The 21364-nt window shown below is 30.6% G+C and overlaps 2 protein-coding genes across 2 annotated transcripts; both read right to left on the reverse strand.

Annotated features, from left to right (window-relative positions):
- Positions 1 to 3115: 3115 nt before the first annotated feature.
- On the reverse strand, positions 3116 to 9673 carry LOC143074833 (acid-sensing ion channel 4-A-like). The gene is made up of 5 exons (XM_076250082.1): positions 9573 to 9673; positions 8454 to 8532; positions 4951 to 5061; positions 4302 to 4377; positions 3116 to 3365 (listed from the first exon to the last, which is right to left on the reverse strand). The coding sequence occupies exons 1-5, from the start codon at positions 9589 to 9591 to the stop codon at positions 3180 to 3182; spliced, it is 471 nt and encodes a 156-aa protein (XP_076106197.1). The 5' UTR covers positions 9592 to 9673; the 3' UTR covers positions 3116 to 3179.
- Positions 9674 to 10854: 1181 nt separating this feature from the next.
- Positions 10855 to 18586, reverse strand: LOC143074199 (epithelial sodium channel subunit gamma-like). Its single transcript, XM_076249749.1, has 7 exons — positions 18408 to 18586; positions 17549 to 17726; positions 14676 to 14709; positions 13428 to 13569; positions 12665 to 12756; positions 11479 to 11642; positions 10855 to 10944 (listed from the first exon to the last, which is right to left on the reverse strand). Exons 1-7 carry the CDS (start codon positions 18584 to 18586, stop codon positions 10855 to 10857), a joined length of 879 nt encoding a protein of 292 aa, XP_076105864.1.
- Between the last annotated feature and the right edge of the window lie 2778 nt (positions 18587 to 21364).

Consider the following 21364-nt stretch of genomic DNA (forward strand, 5'->3'; position numbering starts at 1 on the left):
TAAAAGGTAAAAATGTAAAAAACAAAATAGGGGTACAGCAGTCAATATTGTGTTATAATCTTCACCTCTATAAAACAAGCAAATATCAACAAAGACTAACAAAAAGGTATGTAGCCAAAGCACATTAGCAAAAACGAAAGACAAGATTACAAAAAATTACCATAGATTTCCAATCACATTGTTGAAAACTGATATTGCATAAAATTGATCACTTGTCTACATAGCTGTTTATTATCTTAGATAAAGTTATTAAACTGATTTGTATTCTGACATCGAAAATGAAACTCTTTAGTCCAAGTTCAAAACATGAGTCAATGATCGGGAAAATTGTATTTCAATTGATAACTCTGATCATCCACTGGACATTCCAACCATATAAGTCCATTTCGTATTATCTTATTTTTAAGGGATTCATGCATATTTTAATATAATTTTAATATTTTTCTCTTATACTTATTCAAGCATATAAATGGAAACACATCTAGGATAATACAAAGTGGACGTGGCTTGGAACTTGTACATCCCAAAAACAAAAAGACACTTAGTACAGATAAGTTTTTTTTAACTAGTGTATTGGATCGGACACATAACGTTTGCACTTTCTTACCTGTAACACGACAGGACATTAATTTTGCCCTCCAAAACTATGGACATTATTTTATAGATATATATATAAAGGTTTACAGTTGTACCTGTAAACAGAATTATGTTTTGCCTTTCAGCTAAATTCAGAAGTGTTTGTGGTTTGTTTTAAAAATTCGAATTAAATGGATGGAACATTGACATGGTTCTATAAATTCTACTACAGATTTATAGGATTCCTTCTGATTTTGTCCTGCATCAAGCAATGGTACTTAAAAGATCACATTGTTAGAAACTGATATTGCATATTATTGACTTGTTAACATATAATTGACTTGTTTACATATAATTGACATGTCTCAATAATTGTTTATTATCAGAGAAAATGTTCAATAGCACTGATTTGTATTCATAAAACACACTACAATATATGATCCCGGTTAGTAACATGATGTCAATAATCAGCATAATTATTCTCTTTATATCCAAATTTCAATTTTGCTGTAAAAAACAAATCTCTCAAATAAAATCAACCATGACATAAACGAAGTTTAACTTTGTGTTTACTTTTCGTTTAAAGCTGTCTGTATCGTTGTAAGAATAACGTCTATAACGTTTCTTTTCTTATAGAAGATTGACGAAACACGTGTTATATGATAATATGTAGCATATTAATCTATTGTAATAAAAATTCATAATATCTAATAAAATTTGTAGATTTAGCTAACAAAGTCCTTATATTTGTATAAAGAAACATTTGTTTATAGTGGAAAATTGTTTTAACGTTAATTAAGTTACAATTAAAAATTGCTTGTAAGTCCCTCTCTGTGATTATCATTCGATAACTCTGGGTCATTTCTTAATCAATCTATCATGATGGGAAGTCTTTTTCAAAAATGATAAACGGTTCTTTATATTGGTATGTAACCATTTTAACGTTTCAAATTTATGAAATCATATTCGTAATATACACTAATAACAAAAACTGAAATATATTGAGTTGATACGTTTTGTAATTATTCAAAATTATGTCAGAAACCTAAACTTAATCATGTTAATTATGAAATAATAAACCTGTTAAAGGGAAACAATACTCGCATAACTTTTTCGAATTGGCACATAATATAACGAAATGTCACTCTTGCATACAAATGGCACATCAATAACATTGATTAACTGTGCAATCGTGCTCCACCTTCAATGGCGATTCTAAATTATATATATAATCAAAAGTTGTTAATCTATAGATAGTGAAGACTAATGAAAGCTAACCCACTGTTAAAATATTTCTTTGCAATTTTTTAAAACTTCCTCAGAAAAATGCTCAGCCACTTGACTTTCATAGCTTATAATTAACGTTTTTACACAATAATTAAATAAAGTAGCTAAAGATTATTCGCTTCTCAAAGTGTAAGAAGCAATAAAAATCGTATGCTTGCACCATCTTACCCAAATACAGATTTAATTAAGTTCTGAACATTTCAACATTTCTTTATCAAAACCGGTTTTAAACAAATCACAAGTACATGTTAAGATCCGACTAAATACCTATATCCCGATATCGTCAGGTAAATTTGCTATAATATGTAGTATATTATGATCGGAATGATACCTCCACTTTCTTTACCAATTCGTATGTTTCTCCATACATGTATACATGAAACCAAATCCCAAACAAAACCGTTGTAAAATTTTGCAATAGAATACAATACAATTGACTTTTCTCTGCGATATATGTTATATAGGACTTGGCCTCTTGTCAAGGGAACGATATTGTGCCACGTCGCTCCTGCACGTTCATACATTTTAAGTTTTACATTTGTTAATTATGAATTTTCTGATAACCGAAGCATTATGGTTGAAAACAAGACTAATTTGAAGCATCCAGCGCTTTGGTAATGAGAAAATACTGAAACAGTTTGGTTGAAATTTTTACTTTCTTTTTTTGTAAAACGTTTTAAATTGAGGAATATATCTCACTAATGCAAAACTCTATTTCCTTGTTCGGGTTCGGCTATGCGTATGATGTCCTTTTTATTTTTATCAGTTTTGTATTATTTATAAGTTTGCATCTTTACTGTATATTTCAACCTCGTGCATCATTTGAGAAACATAGCCAGTAATTCTAAAAAATGCACATCTAGTGCAAGTATATAAAAACAAGTAAAATCACAAAAATACTGAACTCAGAGGAAAATTCAATCGGAAAGTCGCTAATAACATGGCAAAATCAAATGAAAAAACACATCAAACGAATGGACAACAACTGTCATATTCCTGATAGGTACAGGCATTTTTAAATGTAGAAAATGGTGGATTGAACCTGGTTTTATAGCGCTTAACCTCTCACTTTTACAACAGTCTCATCAATTTCCGTTATATTTACAACGATGTGTGAACAAAACAGACAAAATAAATAAAATAGTCAAAATATGGGTACAGCATAAATGTACCGTTAATGTTATAACTGAAATGTTTAAAAATATTGCTTAATTAAAAATCTATTTATTTTATTGTACAAGTTAGTCTGAGAGTTGACATTGATATAGAAAATACGATAGTTCTTTATATACATGATACACTATGTATTGTGTTTATTAAGCATTAGCAATACTACTTCTTTTCTTGTCAAAGTTATCCACGTCTGTTTTTGAGGCTTTCTTTCGTGACCCACACCAAATACAAAGCAATATAATAAGTTCAACCACTTCAGTGATACTCAACACTGACATGCCTACCCACAATCCTAGCTGGCCACCTATGTCACTGACAAAATTTTCTTCCTGTAAAAGAAAAGAACACGTTTTCTTGTCTTTCATAACACAAAAACACAAAACAAATAAGTAAAGGGCAAGTTTTGATATTTGTTTAAGTAGCTGTAAAGCTCTTAAAGGCTTCGTCCTATGCAAACTCAAGGTCACATTTAATCTTGTATGTAATTTTACCGGACGCCAGAGAACAGAAAGGGGGAGGATTTGGTTACTTGCTTACGTTTTATTTTCAAAAAAAAAGAGAGCTTCAATTTGATTTTTATGTTTGTTTTTTTTTTGTAATGTTGTAATCTCTGTCCTGAATTTTTATTGTTCATCCTATTCGGTCTTTCCTTTTTTATTTGTTAATCCTGACTTTTATTTTACATAAATTGGCATCCTGACTTTTTATTGCAAAGTGTCTTATCCTGCCTTTTTTAAAACTCAAAACGTCTGTCCTTCGGCGCCTATTTTATCCTAGCCCTCAATAAAAATCAAATGGTAGCTCCCTAAGAACATATAGTATGATTGGCAATGAAACTGACTGTCCACAAGAGACTGAATGACACAGATTCATTTTATAAATAATAGATAAGACACATTCAGTGCCTGTTTATATCAACCATGTATCAATTATTCATGCTACGTTGACAATGCATTGTTATCATAATTATTAGAAAAGGTCATTTCAAATTTCAAAATACTATTTGAATCCAAGGGCAATTTCTTATACTTCTTTTGTTGCTCTTACTTGTAAGAATACCCAATAATAAAGTAGGTAACAAGTCGAAAAAATGTATTATTTGAGTCGAAAGCAGGTATTATGAAAATAGTCTATTGGTATGCCAATCAAAAACAAAATGTACAATATGTGCAATGAATACTAGGATAGTAGTTTTATTCTTTGATTTAATCAAGATTCTAATAAAAATAAAATATATATTTGCAATACGTTAATTAGTTACTCACTGTGTATGCTAATTCCTCTTCTGTCAGTTCATCGGTTAATGAAGCCAGATACACCTTGAGGTACACAATACTTTCACTGTAATTTACAATGACAATATGTAAGTTTTAACCATTAAAGGTATGCATTATCATATATACCAACTGTGTGACTGATTTTTATTTTTTTTTCATAAAAGATTAAAACAATACTTCATAAATTCATTGCTTCCGAAGCTCTTTACTTTTACAATAATGCATATTTGAAATACTAAGACTTTTCTACCTCAGGTATAAATTATCTTAGATGCATTTGACAAAACTTAAAGGAAATTTTGGGTGAAAGCGCCTGATTTTGACCTTCATTTTTGTGTTTTGGCGTAAGTTGCTCCATCAGTAATCATACCACACATCATTGGTTATTTATTGAGCTATGATCATAATACACAGTCGAACAAATTACATTGATTTGAACTTTTAATTATCGTTTATTTCAAAAAGAGCATGCACAGTTTCTGTTTGTCTAAAACCTACCGTAGTGCGCCAAATGAAGCGCTATTTGTGTTTAAAATAACTTTCAGAACCTACCGTAATGCGCCAATTGAAGCGCTGTCCATGTTATGAACTCTTTCCAGAACACCTTTATAAATGGTAAGCTTTGTTTAAAACCTACCGTAATGCGCCAAACGAAGCACTGTCTGTGTTTAAAATTACTTCAAGAACACTTTGTTGGTTGACTGCTGGGTATGCAGTTGTAGAAACTTCTTTATTGTAGGCAACCTCTCTAAAACATTAAAGAAAAATCAGTATTGAACGTGATGGGGTTCAATAAACTTTTTGTTATTGTGTTTTAGGTATAACGCATACGTGTATAAATATATATCCTTGAGATACTGAGAAACACTTTTTAATGGATAAAAAGGTGCAGTATAAAGGGTAAAAACAAATAAACAATAGACACAACATATAAAGAATAGAGAATAATGGGCAAAACAAAAATATTATCGCGCTCACCGTAAATAGAATGTACAGACCCCATATATATCGTATTAGGTTGCTAACACGCCATGTAACTAATAATATAACCTATTTTGTAAACCCAATTAAGACTCTCAAATGAGAGAACGGTCCATATTTTCCAAAAGCAATCTTACCAAAAGGGTGAATTCAAAATAAATGAGGCACAGAATAATTGGCCAATTGACTTAATTTTCAGACAGTCTGAATGATTTGAGGCACACCATATCATGTGTTATGATATTCTGCACTTGTATACCAAAAGTCTAAGAGACATCTTTCAAAATAATGAATTGGTGCCCGAAAACGATGCTAAAAACGTCAGGTGTGCAACACCTTTCTGTGACATAAAGAAAAAAAGATTTTTGTCAAAGTCTTGCCTTTTTAAATAAAAAGATTTATACCACAAGGCAGCTGTTGTTTCAAAAACTTCAATGCATTTACCTTTAATTTCCGATAATGATTAAAAGTTTGAGGCATAGGGTGTCACTTTTTTCTCAACTAAAAAAAGTGTAGTACCCTGTCAGAAAAAGTGACCAATTTGTATAGAATGGTGTATTTTTTAATTCAAGGATTGCAATGCATGTATAAAAGACATTTAAACTTTTAAAACAATATCTCATCTGTCAAACAAATAATTCAATGTCGGAACTCACATCCAATTTGTGAGAGCCAATTTAATGATCATACCCTACATGGTCAGGAGTGCAACGTTTTGACTATTGACATTTACCATTTGAAAAATAATCACTTCAATATAAACTTTTGCTTTATTTTTCTGGAGAGGCAGTATATGAGACTTGATTCCTGTAAAAAAAGATGACAAAAACAAATTTTATTTTTCCAATAGGGTTATTTATTCTATGTCAGGAGTGCAACACTTTTATAATACTATTATTTAGCTTTGATATTTATCATTAATAAGTACTTTTATATGTAAATTATTGGTAATTCATTAATTCTTACCATTAGTAGAGGTGTTTAAGCAAAAAAAAATATGGTATTTTGTTATTGATTTATTTATATGATACAGTTTTCTAATTGAAAACTAGTAAAAATGCTATTGATAATATATGATTTCTGCTATTTTTCATTATATTTGTTGTTTCTCATTTCTTAAAGATACACATTACTTAGTAAATGAATCCTTGAAAAGAATTATGAATGCAAAACACAATCTTTTAAAAGTTTTAGTCCAATTTATAATTTTTCTACTTTAACAGTGTCAGGAGTGCAACAGAAATAGGTGAAATGATGGAATATTTCTATGTATGCATAAAAGCAAATTTAAAAGATATTTATGCCGAAATTATATATGTTTGCTTTGAGAATATCATTTAAAAAAAATAATTAAGAATCAGAACCAATTGGTGATCTACTTCAACTACGTTTTGAAAACAAAATTGAAAATAATTTGAGATAATTTGAGATATTTTGGCATTTTTTTTACATTTTTTATTAGAAAATTACAAAATTTAAGCCAATAAATGAAGAAAAATTTCTGTACTATAATTTTTGTACTGTGGATTCATTTATTTTCGTGGGTACCAATTTTCGTGGTTTGAGGAAAACTTGCATATTCGTGGGTATTTAATTTCGCGTTTTTGACAAAGTACATGCATATATTCCTTTAGAAAATTTGCAATTTGTTGAATATTTAAATTCGTGGTTTCCCGGTACCCACGAAATCCACGAAAATTGGTATCCAACGAATAATAATGAATCCACAGTAATATAAATGTTAGATTCATTGTTCTTAAGTTCATGTATTTTTTTCATTTAGTTGTTGAACATAAACAGTGTCAGGAGTGCAACAGAAACAGGTGAAATTGTTGTATATTTCTATGTATGCATAAAAGCAGAATTGATAGAAAAGTATGACTAGAATTATATATGGTTGTTTTCAGTATGTCTGTCATTAAAAATAATGCATTTTAATGCATGGGAACTTTTTTTTTTAGCAAGTTTATTTTTACAAAATTAATATAAACTTCGGATATTTTGTTCAAAAAAATTACAATTTTGATCAAAAAACAAAAAAATCAACACTGAAATGGAAGAAAATATCCTTTATTTTAATGATATTATATATAAACTTCAACTTATTCTTCTATATTTCATATAATTTCTTTAAACTGTTGTATATGGTAAGTGTCAGGAGTGCAACACAATCAGAACAACAGAGTGTTCATATACCATTTTTTTTTTAATTTTTGATATTTGAATATTTTTTCTAGGTGTTTACCTTCTAAAAGGATTACTCTAACATGGAAAGTAATTTATCTTCCTTTTTCTTATCATTTGTTATCAATATAACAACTTTTTGAACCAGCCTCATAAAAATGAGAGGGAAATTGACAAAAAAAAATAATTAATAAAAAGAATGTAAAACAAACTGTATTTATGCCTGAAAATAATTATAGTATAACTAATCGCCGTATTTGAATATCAAAAAATAAGATAACGCGTGACCGAACGACGCATGGATTAAACGAGTGCGCAGCACGAGTTTAATCCATAGCGGCGTTCGGTTACAAGTTGTCTTATTTTTGATATTGAAATACGGCGATTAGTTATACTTTTTATTACATTGTCAAATGGCTTTTTTTTATGAAATTAATGTAGAAAATGTAAGGGACTATATGTTTTTCCTACGCATTTACAATTTGTTTTGATCCGACGTTATCGACGTCTTGACAACGCCTATTGTTGTATGACGTCAGAGAGTGAAATAACCACGTTTATTTCACATGTGAAATTATCGGTTTTTATTTAACTGGGAAATCAATGTAATTTATTGCAACCAATGTAATAATAACTATAGTCCCAGTGATTAATTGCACTGTAAAAACTGTCAATTTCTGTTTTGAATTCTTTTGAAAACATAGCATGCATAGTTTTTTGTTATATCCTGTGAATAAAAATGCTGAAACTTTTTTAATTATTTCTTGATTTTATTGCCCTCTTGGATTTACGAACTTCGATGAAAAAACAATCTAAAATTACCGACGAAAAACTATTTCAACTTGGTTGAAAATTGACCATAAAGTTCAGTGTGTGCCTCATTTATTTTGAATTCACCCAAAAACAAAAATATGATATACAAAATGCATGCATTTATTTAGAATAATAGTATTCTGCGGAGTAAAAGTATATTACCGACAAGGTACTTTGCAATCACAGTCTTCGGCACTAAAACTCGATATAGCACTCTGAACTTGTTTCATACAGTGTATTTCTGAAATACAGCACCACAGTTGTATGATATTATGATTATGATGGTATTCCACGTGTTTCACAAAAAAATGGATAAACATTTAAAAATAGTACTAGTATTACTAGATGCACAGAATAGTCCGTTACTTTGGAGGTCGCCGAGTTCCAGACGTGACGTAAGTATGAACCTATTTAATAGATTAATGATGTTTTAACGCTACTTTTTAGCGCCATTTTTTAGCGCAACTTTTTGACTATTTCGTGGAAGCCAGTTTTTGTTATTGGAGGAATCAGGAGTGCCCGGTGTGGACGCATTTAAACATATTTGTATATGTATAATACAGGCATTCCAACTAAATTTTAAAAGGTTAAATAAAAAAATACTAGCAGCAAAATAATGTTAATAAAAAGAATTATGTACGGAAATAACACCGACAGCCATTGTTGAGTTCACCGAGATGGAGAAAACGGCAACAGTAAATTTTGAGTACATCAAGACTGAGATAACAGCAACAGTCATTGCTGAGTACACCGATTGAGCTGGATATAACAGCAAAAGACTTTGTTTGTGTTCATAAAAAAACAAAATCGGCATGTTATTTGAAACCTGTTCGTTGAGAAGTGGTAAATTTGTAAAAAACAAATTCTCATTAATTAGAATGATAACATTTTGATTAAGTATATAGACTTATTGATCACATGATATGATATAACTTGATTAACATCGAAATGTCAAAGGAATACCGATGTTGATTCTTAAGCAGTAAATGCAAAGTACTATTTTTTTTTACATATTTCATTTGAGATAGAAACAGCAAAACATAATTGAAAGTAACATATTTGGAATTGTTGACTTAATGCGCATTTTTCAGTCAGATAGTTAAATACTGAATGTGACAACTGTCCCGTGTTTTCCTTTAAAAGATGATGCAGTCACTATCCCTGTTGTACTGTATGACGTATCATGTATGCTGATTTCCGACTGTATCTGCCTTCTCCTTGTTAGTTTTGTCATAGGGCGGCTGTGTCATTGGTGTAAACTAATTTTGTTTTCATATTTACCCGCAGGCGTACTGCACATTGTTTCAACTTTATCGGCTCCATGTAACCATGAACTAAGGCAACCACAAGTATTTGCAACACCTTTGCCAATGCATTTTTCCATGCACACCTTAAAATAATATATCATTAAATTCAAAATGTTAAGGCAAGTAGTAATCTCAATGATTTTTTGTTTTGTTCAATATAGTCGTCACTAAGTGTTTGGCCTTAGTTGTATGAATCCTACGTTAAACGGATTATCACATACTGTGGACTTATCATTGTTCGTTGGATATCAGTTTGAGTGAATTTCATTGGTAAAAGTGAATCATAATTTTTGGTGTTCAACAAACTGCAATTTTTTCTAGGACTAAATTCAGATAATGACCAAATCACGAAATCAAACATCCTCGAAAATACAGGTTTTCATCAATCCGTGAAAATTGGTACCTACGAAAATAAATGAAACCGTAGACCCTACATCCAGTCGATATGTATATTTTGACATTGTATACGATCAAGTTATATTAAGATTACTGATGAAGAATTTTATATACTAAATCCATTGGAAGTGCGCTAATAGATATTTTAGTCTAAATTATCATTAAACATCATGAGGGTTTATCTATTATTTGAAATGGGCTTATAACTGTAATTTTGAGATAACGAGCAGCATAAAAGCGGTGTCCCTTTGATTTTTGTGTGTTTTTGCTTTTGGTGTCTTGTCATTGATACATCTGCTGTGTTTCAATATATTTATATAGGAATTTTTTTGTTGAAAACTGTATACTGCCCTCTAAAAAATGAAACATACCAGTATTATGCAAATGAAAAGCACTATCAATACGTAATTGTTAATCGAAAAAGAAAGAAATCCTATATGACTAATAGGTATTATTGACTATTACTTCATTGGTGTATTTCAGTATTTTTAAATCCTTATTTTTGAAGGTCCGGAAGATGCTGACAGAAATAAGAGTAAAATGCCAATACTGCAAAAAAAAAAAAAAAAAAAAAAAAAAAAACGAATAGAAAAAAAAAATACTTGAGGCAAAACAAAAGTAGTGCTTAAGTATAAAGATTTTAGCTTGCTAAAACGTTTAAACCGCCACATTCTGTAATTGCCTGTCCAAGGTCAAGAGCCTTTAGTTTAGTGGTTGGTCTCTTGTGAAGAGTTGTTTTATTGACATTCCTACCACATCTTTTTATATAGAATAATGAGCAAAATAAAAAAAAAAATAGAGAAAGATGGCCTCACAAATTAAGAAATTAAAGACTCTGCAGCTAGATGATAAACTATTTTTTACGTGTTGTAACATACCAGTATTGCAGAGTATTTGTTATCTTTGTCACATTGGGATCCATCACGACCCGGATGTCGAATAAATGACCTCTGTGAAAATGAAAAATAACTAAATATATATATATGCTGGTAACCCGATGTATTAAATCTGTTGCACTAGTTCTTCACTGGTTCAGACGTACTTTAAAGACAATTATTTCTGTAACTGCATCTTGCCTTAATTTGTAGGATCCTTTAAATAGATAATTCATCTGATTTAAAACGATTCCATCTTCATGTCTTATATATCATATACTATATTACGACGTTAGATTAAAAACTGACATCCGACAACTGAAAGCTTTATCATTGTAAAGCCTAGGCTGGTCGAGTGGTCTAGCGCGTCGGATACAGTGCAATGCGATTTGGTGCCATGATATCTCAGTCGCATAAGTTCGAATCCTGGCGAATAAAACAAAAATCTGGAACATGGAATAGACTATCTTGTGATACTGGCGGAATATGTGGTCAACACATGAACGTTGATATTTTTTTCGAATTCAAATATTCCTTATATGAAAGTAATGCAACAAAATGTTTACCAAATGAAATTAATTATGCATTTTGATGCGATATTATTTTTACCTGTGTAAGTGCAATGCTTGTTTCGACTGATGTTGCTATGGATATTCCACTTCCTCTAATGTCTGGGGAATACTTCCGGTTATGGATAGCAACTCTAATACCTGACGAATCTGTGATGAAAGGTATATATTCCTGTTGGTGTACGTTAAGAATAAATTCTAGTCCTTTAATAAAATAAAGTCAATATGATGAGATTTTCTGTCAGCGCTATATCTTATTATTATATCGATACGAAGAAATACAATGTCGGCGCCATAATCTTATGAAATCGAACTTTAGTGAAATAATAATTCACCTCTAGAAGCCAGTTTGGTTGAGCTAAGCTAAGAAACATCGTTGAAGAATTATTCACTTGCAAGAGAATAATTCGATTTGATTGAATCCGTATTCATGTGACCTACGATCTAACCTCTTAGGTTGAGATCGATTATGCATAAACTAGGCATATTTCGCTATAAAAAAGGTTAATATTGACAGAAAAGCAAGGGTAAGCCATTCGATTTACAAAAACTTATTCTTAAAGAGGAAAAACGATGATTAACATATTTGTTTAGTCTATAATAATATGAAATCAAACAGACCTCGACAAATCCTATTGCTTTATCATATCTGAATATATGACACCTAAATGGTTAATAAGATGGCATCTAGACTAAAATACACGAAATACTAATACATATTATCAAGATCAAAGAAAAAATGATATAATTCACTGTTTCATTGTACAAATGCAATTGTACATGCTGTAAGAATTGATCTTTTTAATTTTTTTATTTATTATTTGGATATACGTTTTATAACGTCATTGTAAGGTACGAATGCAATCGTACAATTGTAGGAATTTATTTTTTATTTTTTTTTAATTTATTATTTGGATATACGTTTTTATAATGTTATAAATCAGATATATGAGAATTTGATTCAAATCGGTGAACATGAAGTTGACAGCTAACGTCCTTTTAATAAAATAAAAAAAATACAAGGTACACAAAGTTCTGGAATAAAAGAAATTCAGGGTGAAATATTGACAAAATTGTTAGGTAGAAGAATAAAAGACAATATAAGGCTAATGGATGAAAGAAATTGTAAGATTAAGGAATACTAGTTTTTATACTAAGTCGAAGTAAAACAAGTATATTCTAAATACTGTCGATTACAAATCAAATTAAAACGAGTAAGTACATACCCATTGAAGGTCCTGCCAATTTTGCAATAGGTATCTTTGGCGCAAACGTATAGCATATTCCATAATCTTCATCTCGTATTTGTGTAGTTTCTCTGTCACAAAAAAAAATGCGTTTAGCTTGACAGAATCGATAATAATTTTTATGCTCAATTCAAGATTGACTGTTATATTGTGTTCTAAGAAATAACATACAAAATGTGGTGCGTGCTATTTCGAATAGACAGCAAAAGTATTACAGGCATTTCTTATACTTTAATTCTATGTTCCGTTTTTCAGGAGTATGTAATGAAAAAATAACCTGCAGATGACCTCACGGTCACATGACAAAATTATGTCTAACAGCTAATAGAAAAAAAATTCAGCAAATGAGAAGACTTGTTTCATCTTAAATTAAATTGATTGATTAAAACAAGTTCAACACAAGGAAGAATTTTACAACTAAGAAGAAAAAAAATTAATATATTAGATTGTATTCCAGAATACATAAACCTGCGCAGGCTAGAGCGAGCAAAGCGATTTCGTTTTTATTTATAATAACATCACAGAAATTAAAATAAAAACAATTTTCTTTGTTTATCCTGTTGACCTTTCCATATTTTGTAAATAAACGGTAAAATTTCTTTATGTCACGACTTTTCAATGATAATTGCTCGGACAGTTTTACTAGTGTACCGGCTTCTTACAATGGCATGATTTACCGAGAATGGCCGAGTCGTTACGATTTAGGAAATTCAAAACGAGGTTTTGTATCGAAAATACTCACGCTGCTTCACACGCAGCTCCTTGGAATCTGCACAATAAAATGAATTCATGCATTGGAATACTCATGTTAACTATTTCGTCTTTTGTGTAATTTCCCATCCGAAGGCGGAACACTTCTTTTGCAGTATGCATTGGTGAAAAACCTTTGAAAAACGACAAGTCGGACATCTTTATGTTTACTTATGATTTTAATTGTTTAAGAACCCGAAACAGTTATATATCAATTATGAGTGGAAAGAAAAGATTGACGGATTTTCAAAGAAAATTTCATGACTCACTGTTTCATTGTTTTGTAGTAGAAAAGTAGTGGTCGGATTTGATTTTATAGCTTTGATAAAGCGTTGACCATGCGTACATTTTTATTATGAACAGCGTGAAAAAACTTGCTTCGGTCAACGGGTTCTGACATCAATAACATTTTAAAAAGGAGCATTAAATTCTTACACAAAATCTAATTTACTATGTTTTTTCTGTGAAAAGATGATTCTAAAAGTAATCTCATAAGGGATTTTTTGGATCTGTCCATCACTGGGAAAATTCGTCAACTATGCCCACCTTTAACATGACATCATTCACCAGATCGAGAGTTTCTGCAACCCAAACCAGGTCTGTATCCCTGCATTTTTAAAGTCCACATGAGGTAATTACAGATCATTACAATTCCGTAACAACGGGTATGCTGATTAACAGTAGTTAGAGTTTGATTACCTATAGATCTGCATGAGATTTATGCTAGTGAACGGCAACAGTAGTTAGAGTTTGATTACCTATAGATCTGCATGAGATATATGCTAGTGGACGGCAACAGTAGTTAGAGTTTGATTGCCTATAGATCTGCATGAGATATATGCTAGTGGACGGCAACAGTAGTTGGAGTTTGATTACCTATAGATCTGCATGAGATATATGCTAGTGGACGGCAACAGTAGTTAGAGTTTGATTGCCTATAGATCTGCATGATATATATGCTAGTGGACGGCAACAGTAGTTAGAGTTTGATTGCCTATAGATCTGCATGAGATATATGCTAGTGGACGGCAACAGTAGTTAGAGTTTGATTGCCTATAGATCTGCATGATATATATGCTAGTGGACGGCAACAGTAGTTAGAGTTTAGTTGCCTATAGATCTGCATGATATATATGCTAGTGGACAGCAACAGTATGATTATCAGTTTCTAAACCTCATTGCCTCCCCCCCCCCCATTCCTTTCCGTGAGTAAGTACATATGTTTGTTTACGTTACTTACCTGTGTCATATGGAACAGTATGTGGAAATGAAGTCTACAAAATTATAGGTATTAATTATGAAAAAATTAAAAAATCAAATAAAAAGTAAATATTGGACAATTTAGGCTAAATCAAAAGTGAAAAAAAAAACAAACGCACTTTCCATTTTTATTTATTTTCATTTTAAAGTATCAAAAACGAAAAATTTTGTTTTTCGTTTTGGTTTTTGAGAAATCATAATAAAAAAACTAAAACACTTTTATTTTTCGTTTTTCGTTTTTGATTCTTAAATACTTTTCTTATTTCATTATATTTTATGATTCATTTTATATATAAGGAAGTGCCTGTACCTGAAGTCAGGAATAAAGGTGAATGAGCCGAGTTCATTTTGTAGATTTGTTTTAAAGATTTAACCTTCGTTGAACGAGCTCAAGTGTGTATAATAATTTTGTTTTTGTTTGGTAGTTCATCAAATGAAATCTTGTTTTGTTTATTGCTAAATAAAAGTTGAAAAGTAACTGTAAACATGTATATACTGTTCTGCTTCGGGTCGACATAAATAAAGGCAACAGTAGTATACTGATGTTCAAAACTACTCATAAATCGATAGAAAAAAAACCAAATCCGGGTCACAAACCAAAACCGAGGGAAACGCATTAAATATAAGAGGAGAATGACGACACAACATTAAAATGTAACACACACACAGAAACGAACTAAGCGTTAGACAAAATCAAACGAGAATAACAAAAATACGTCAAAACTAAATACATGAATTTGGGATAGAAAAGTACCGTGACACGTCTTATAATAATGTGAATTCACACTCAAATATGAGTCATTATAAAAAAACCCATGCAAAACTATGTTATTTGGTATGTTTAAGTCAAAAGACATGAAAATATATCAAAATGTATCAAAATAATACTTTCATATGTTAGATATGAATGTTTTGTGATAAACAATATACAGTTTACAGTATGAAATGTTATAAAAACATCCTTGATGTTTTCTTAAACCCTTAGTTTAAACAATATTTTATTTCAAAAAGTACACAAAATATAATTATACAATATGAAATACAGGGATTCGGATATAGCCAGAATCAACTGTTATTTTTTACTATAAATCCTTTCAGACCTGAAATAAGACTATTATTTATACCATTTGTTATTAGAATTCATCACTTTTTATTGCATTTTGATACATACAAACATGTTGGTTTTATAATAAATATTTCACCAAAAGGAAAAGTCTCATTTTTAAAGTCAATGGTGTAACCATAAGACAAATTCATAGGGTAAGAGTTATCTTTCTCAAGATTTCAGCAGTTGCAATACTTTCTCCCTAAGCAATGTTACCTGTAAGCATGTTATGCTAAAGAAAACAAACATTTATGTTGAAAATTTAGTGGAAAAATCTTAAAAGTAAGTAAAAGCTATATCATAATTGAAAAAAGGGTCCATGGTGTACCCTTATAAAAATCATGTTTTGAAAACATTTCCTGAGCTTTGAATTATGAAATATATTGATTATAGAAACATGCACCAGTAACAACATATAGAATAGGGGAATGGATCACTTATTTCGTAACTAAATATTAAAATACACCTTAAATCATTGGTGTTATTGTCAATGGTGAGACCATTTTGATAAAATAACACCATTGACCAGTTTAGTAAAACCACTGAATATATAATGACAATCAGCATTGTTTTGTGTATCTTTCATGCTAACAAGCGAAACATCATATTATTTATGAAACTCTTCATTTTTCCCATTGCATATTTCTGAATATCGTTGCTACCATACTATATAATAGTGGGACATATTTACATGTTTTAAACAACGACATCGCTTTTCAAAATATTACCTCGTCGAAATTTGCACTTTTTTTATAATGACCCATATAAGAGGAAACAAACGACACAAAATAAACGCAACGTTAAAATGTAACACACACAGTAACGAACTATAATATACCAGTAGAGAATAACGAGCTATATAATATAATGATAGAGAATAACGGAAACAAGTGCAGAATATAGGGCATAACAAAAATCAAAATAAAAAATACGCATAAAAAATGAAGAAAAGAAAAAAAAGACCCATTGGTGGTTTTCGGCTGTTGTCTGCTCTTTGTTCTGATTGTTGTCATTTTGGCATACTACCCATTTCCATTCTCAATTTCTTACAAAGAAAAAAGAATAACGGGTAACATGAATAAAGATCAAAGAAAATAATCTATATATAAGAGAAGCAACAGAATTGAAGGATTCCAATTCAGACCCTCATTAATGGTCAGTTTGACGTTACGTAACAGCTTACATTCAAGTATATTTCGCTCTAGTATTTTTTTAAAATTTCTGACCTTATTTGAATTGAAAATAGGCACGTTCTCACAAACCTGACATTGCATGTGTATTTAGTTATGCTGAATGAACCAAATACAAGTACACATTATTTTAATAAACTCATCATAGATACCAGGATTCCAATTTTGAATTTGCACCAGACGCACGTTTTGTTTACAAAAAAAACTCACCATTGACGCTCAAATCAAAAATGTTAAAACGCCAAGACAAAGTACAAAGTTGAAGGATATTGAAGACCTTAAATTCCTACAGTTTTGCCAAAAAAAAAAAAAAGAGCTAAGGTAATCTATTCCCATGGTAGAAAAGCCTTAGTAGTTTAGTTTATAAACAGTTAATTCATTATTGGACCATATCAATGATAGTTCATGTCAACACATAAGTGCTGACTACTGAGCTGGTGATAAACTCGGGGAAGAAAAACTCAACAAGCAATAGCATCGACGCATTGGTTGTAAATAAAATAATCATAGATACCAGTATAAAGAAAATGTTTGTCGAAATAAATCACTCGTACTAACCTTCGGATAAGGGTAATTTATGCTCATTCCAAAAGCATGCTCGGTTTCATTTAATATTTGGAAAAGATCTGGTTCTAGTAATACATCGCTTAGCTTTAAAGGATTTAGATTACAAATTGTAACTGCAGGAAACTCAAGTTCTTTGTATGAGACGGATACTTTTGTATTAACACCCTCACTAAAAAGGGAAGATAAAAACATATGTTTGAGAGTGCTATATATAATTAAATATACTGTTATGTGCATATTAAAAAATAAAATAAAGACCCATTGTTAAATATATAAAATAATCTATTTAGTATTATTTCCTACAAAATGTTAAAGACTGATATTTCAAAAGTAAGAACACACCCCTTCTATTTTTTTCTAGTTTTTAAGTTCCTTTAATCATATACTATTAATGTCCTTTACAAAGCTGGTTATGAGTACACGGAACATTGACATTGACAATCAATCAGTTATAATTATAATGAGACTATTTACCGAATTTGTAATAACATAAGCAATACGACGGGTGTCACATGTGGATCAGGATCTGCTTACCCTTCCGGAGCACCTGAGATCACCCCCATTTTTTGGTGGGGACCGTGTTGCTTAGTCTTTAAATTTTCTATGTTGTGTCTTGTGTACTGTTGTTTGTCTGTTTGTCTTTTTATTATTTACCCATGTTGTTGTCTGATTGTTTTCGATCTGTGAGTTTAAGTGTCCCTCTGGTATCCTTCGCTCCTCTTTGAATTTATACTATTCATTCAATGTCTTAGTGGTTTTTTTCGATAATGTGCACTTTAATTCTTAACTTTGAATATATTCATAATTTTATCTACCAATTACGCGAAACATGTGCATTCTATTACATTACCTGATATACTGTAATGACAAACGGTAAACCTGAAAAACACACATCCCAAATGACGCTGAGAGTGCACATATCCAAAACACTTTTCTCAAGATAAACACAGAATCTGCTATTCTTCCAAAACCATGGATACTGGTGTTACCAGCAAAGTCTTTAAGTTTGTCTCCAATTGTTTCTGGCATAGCGAAGTGAGAGCTCTTTATGATATTATTTTTACCTAAGAAATCCCTTTTTATAATGAATTGTTATTGATGAACAACAATCTTAGTTGACTTCAGGTGATTGCCCTAACGCTCCTACGGGAATTTCAAAACATAAGTCTTTTGCTAATTATTGTATTTTTTATGAATTCATGCATATCTTAATATTTTTATGTTATACTTATTTAAGCATATCTGCAATAATCCATTCTATAATGTACCAAATTGTTTTCAATTCCCTTTCGAAAACAATAATAATAACACGTTATCAATTACTTCAATTTGTCTTACACCAAGCAATGCTAATTACTTAATAGATTTTTCATCAAATTGATAAAATCTAATACTGCGTGTAATTGAATTCATCATTATTGGGTTTTACCCAAGGTTATGTCGTACTAACATTCAAAACAGAACCCTTTGTGTCCGGTTTTACCCATGATGCAATTAGTTATAGACTAGTCACTCAGGTTTCGCGGAGGAGGTTTGAAGTAGAGTCTCTAGACTCTTCTTTTTTTGCCATGGCGAGTCCAACTGTGGAAATATGAAATTGTATTGCTATATAACTTCAGTCCCATGACAAAATAGAGCATGGGCATGTTACCAATTTAAGATTATTAAAATTAAAGTTGTAGTTAAAAAAGTGATATATAAGCTCAGTTGGTATATCATTTTTATATCTTGATGAATCTTGAAAAAGTTTTTCAAATATTGCGTGTAATTGAATGTTCATCATAATTGGGTTTAACCAAAGGTTATGTCGTACATTCAAAACAGAAGTTTTTGTTTCTGGTATTACCCATGATGCAACTAGTCACTGAGTTTTCGCGGAGGCGTTTGAAGCCGAATCCCGGATTTCGTCCTTCTTTCATGGCGAGTCCAAAAGTTAAAATATGAAATTCTATTACTATATATACTTTAAGTAACTTCAGTCCTATGTCAAATTAGAACAAGGACATTGCATCAATGTAAGATTATTTTCAAAGTTTTGTTTAAAAACGTGATATTAGCTCAGTTGATATAACCTTGAATCAAATCTTGAAGAATCTTGAAAAGTTTTGAAAATGATAGATTTACATCCAGTACTCATTGACTAGCCTGTGATAATCCTGTTAGTCATTTTCTAATCATCTTTATTCAAGTAAAGATAAGAATTTTGGTATGACTTCCTTAGAGAGGCTAAAGATATCAAGGGGATATTCAAACTCATAAGTCGAAAATACACTGACAACGGCATGGCTAAAAAAGAAAAAGACAAACAACAGTAAACAAAACACTATATAGAAAATTAAAGATAGAACAACTAGAACATAAACTGGGAGCTGCCTTAGATGCTTCGTAAGGGTAAGCAGATCCTTCTCCCCATGTTACACCCATCGAGTCACTTATGCAAAAAAAAAACATTGAAGCAAAAACTCATTTTAGTATAATAAATGGCTGTTTACACAACTACGAATCAAGCATTTTAAAAGTTGTTATTTTTAACCCTCCTGGTCCATCGTAGTGTCGCACCAATTCCTTTTCTTTTTGTACATATGTTATGATGATAAAAAAAAAAATATTTAAGAATTAAATGCTTTTGTGTATGTTACTTTATTATTGTATAAACGATTGATCGAAGTACATTTTGTATAAAGTGCGGACGCGCAAAATATAAGCATAATCAACGCTTTACAACCCATTTAAAATCACTAATAATTGAAAAGAAGCATTTAATACTTACGTGTAGACTTACATCATTTTTCTAGAATCATGAAATCATTTTTTTTCCCTTTTAGTAAACTAAGCACTTTTAAAATTATGTACGCTCGTGTCAAGAAAGTTACATTTCATTTTAAAATGAAGGTTAATTTTAGAATTCCGCGAGATTGCTGTAAACCAATTAAAATAACGTATTATAATGAAACATACATTTAATGTCATTATCAATTCCTGAATGTCATCAACGGTATCGTATTGTCAAAGGTCATCCTGTCTTTTGGTTTAGATAAACCGGCTGCTTATCAATTTTTGTGACGATTCAATGTTAGCTGATATTTTTTGAAGATTCAGAGTACTTAATTTAGAATTCTTAACTTTTCGATTCTAGGGTCACTGTTAGGTCTGGTAAACGAAACGCGCCTCTGAATATATTTTTGAGTCTGGTAATATAAATGAGTTATATCAGAAATGATGGAAACATGAAAAAAAAACCACCATATATGTAAATTGTTGCCCTTATGTGAACACACCATGCACTTATTGTTTACTCTTTTTTACATTAACAAGTGGAAACACTCGAGTGGTATGATGATACAAGATTATAATTTAAAATTTATTGATCATTACAGAAGAAAAATGTAAACGTACACTAGTTTAACCTTTTCAAAAAGTACGATGTGATTAGCAATTAGAATATAAGCCACACGACAATAAAGGCAACCAATCAGAACCAATATTTTTTAAATCATAATTTCAAGAAGGCGTGAATGAAGCTTTAAAAGTTTCGAACCGTGAAGAGAAGCAATAGCGAAAGTTTACAGAAATGTAATAAGGGTTGAAGATACAAGATAACTTTCTCGATTGAAGATTCAATGTATAGATATTAGAACTCGATTGTTATTAAAAGAATGAATTCAGGAGCTTGTAATCAAGTGTGTTTATTGATGTTTATCATATTTGATTTGCACATAAATCAGTTGGATTTTTCATTTGAAATGTTTTACATTTTTACATGACGTGGTTATTTATTATAGCTTACTATTTAGCATTCACTTACGA

This window comes from Mytilus galloprovincialis, chromosome 5 (genome assembly GCF_965363235.1).
Source record: "Mytilus galloprovincialis chromosome 5, xbMytGall1.hap1.1, whole genome shotgun sequence".
Classification (NCBI taxonomy): Eukaryota; Metazoa; Mollusca; class Bivalvia; order Mytilida; family Mytilidae; genus Mytilus; species Mytilus galloprovincialis.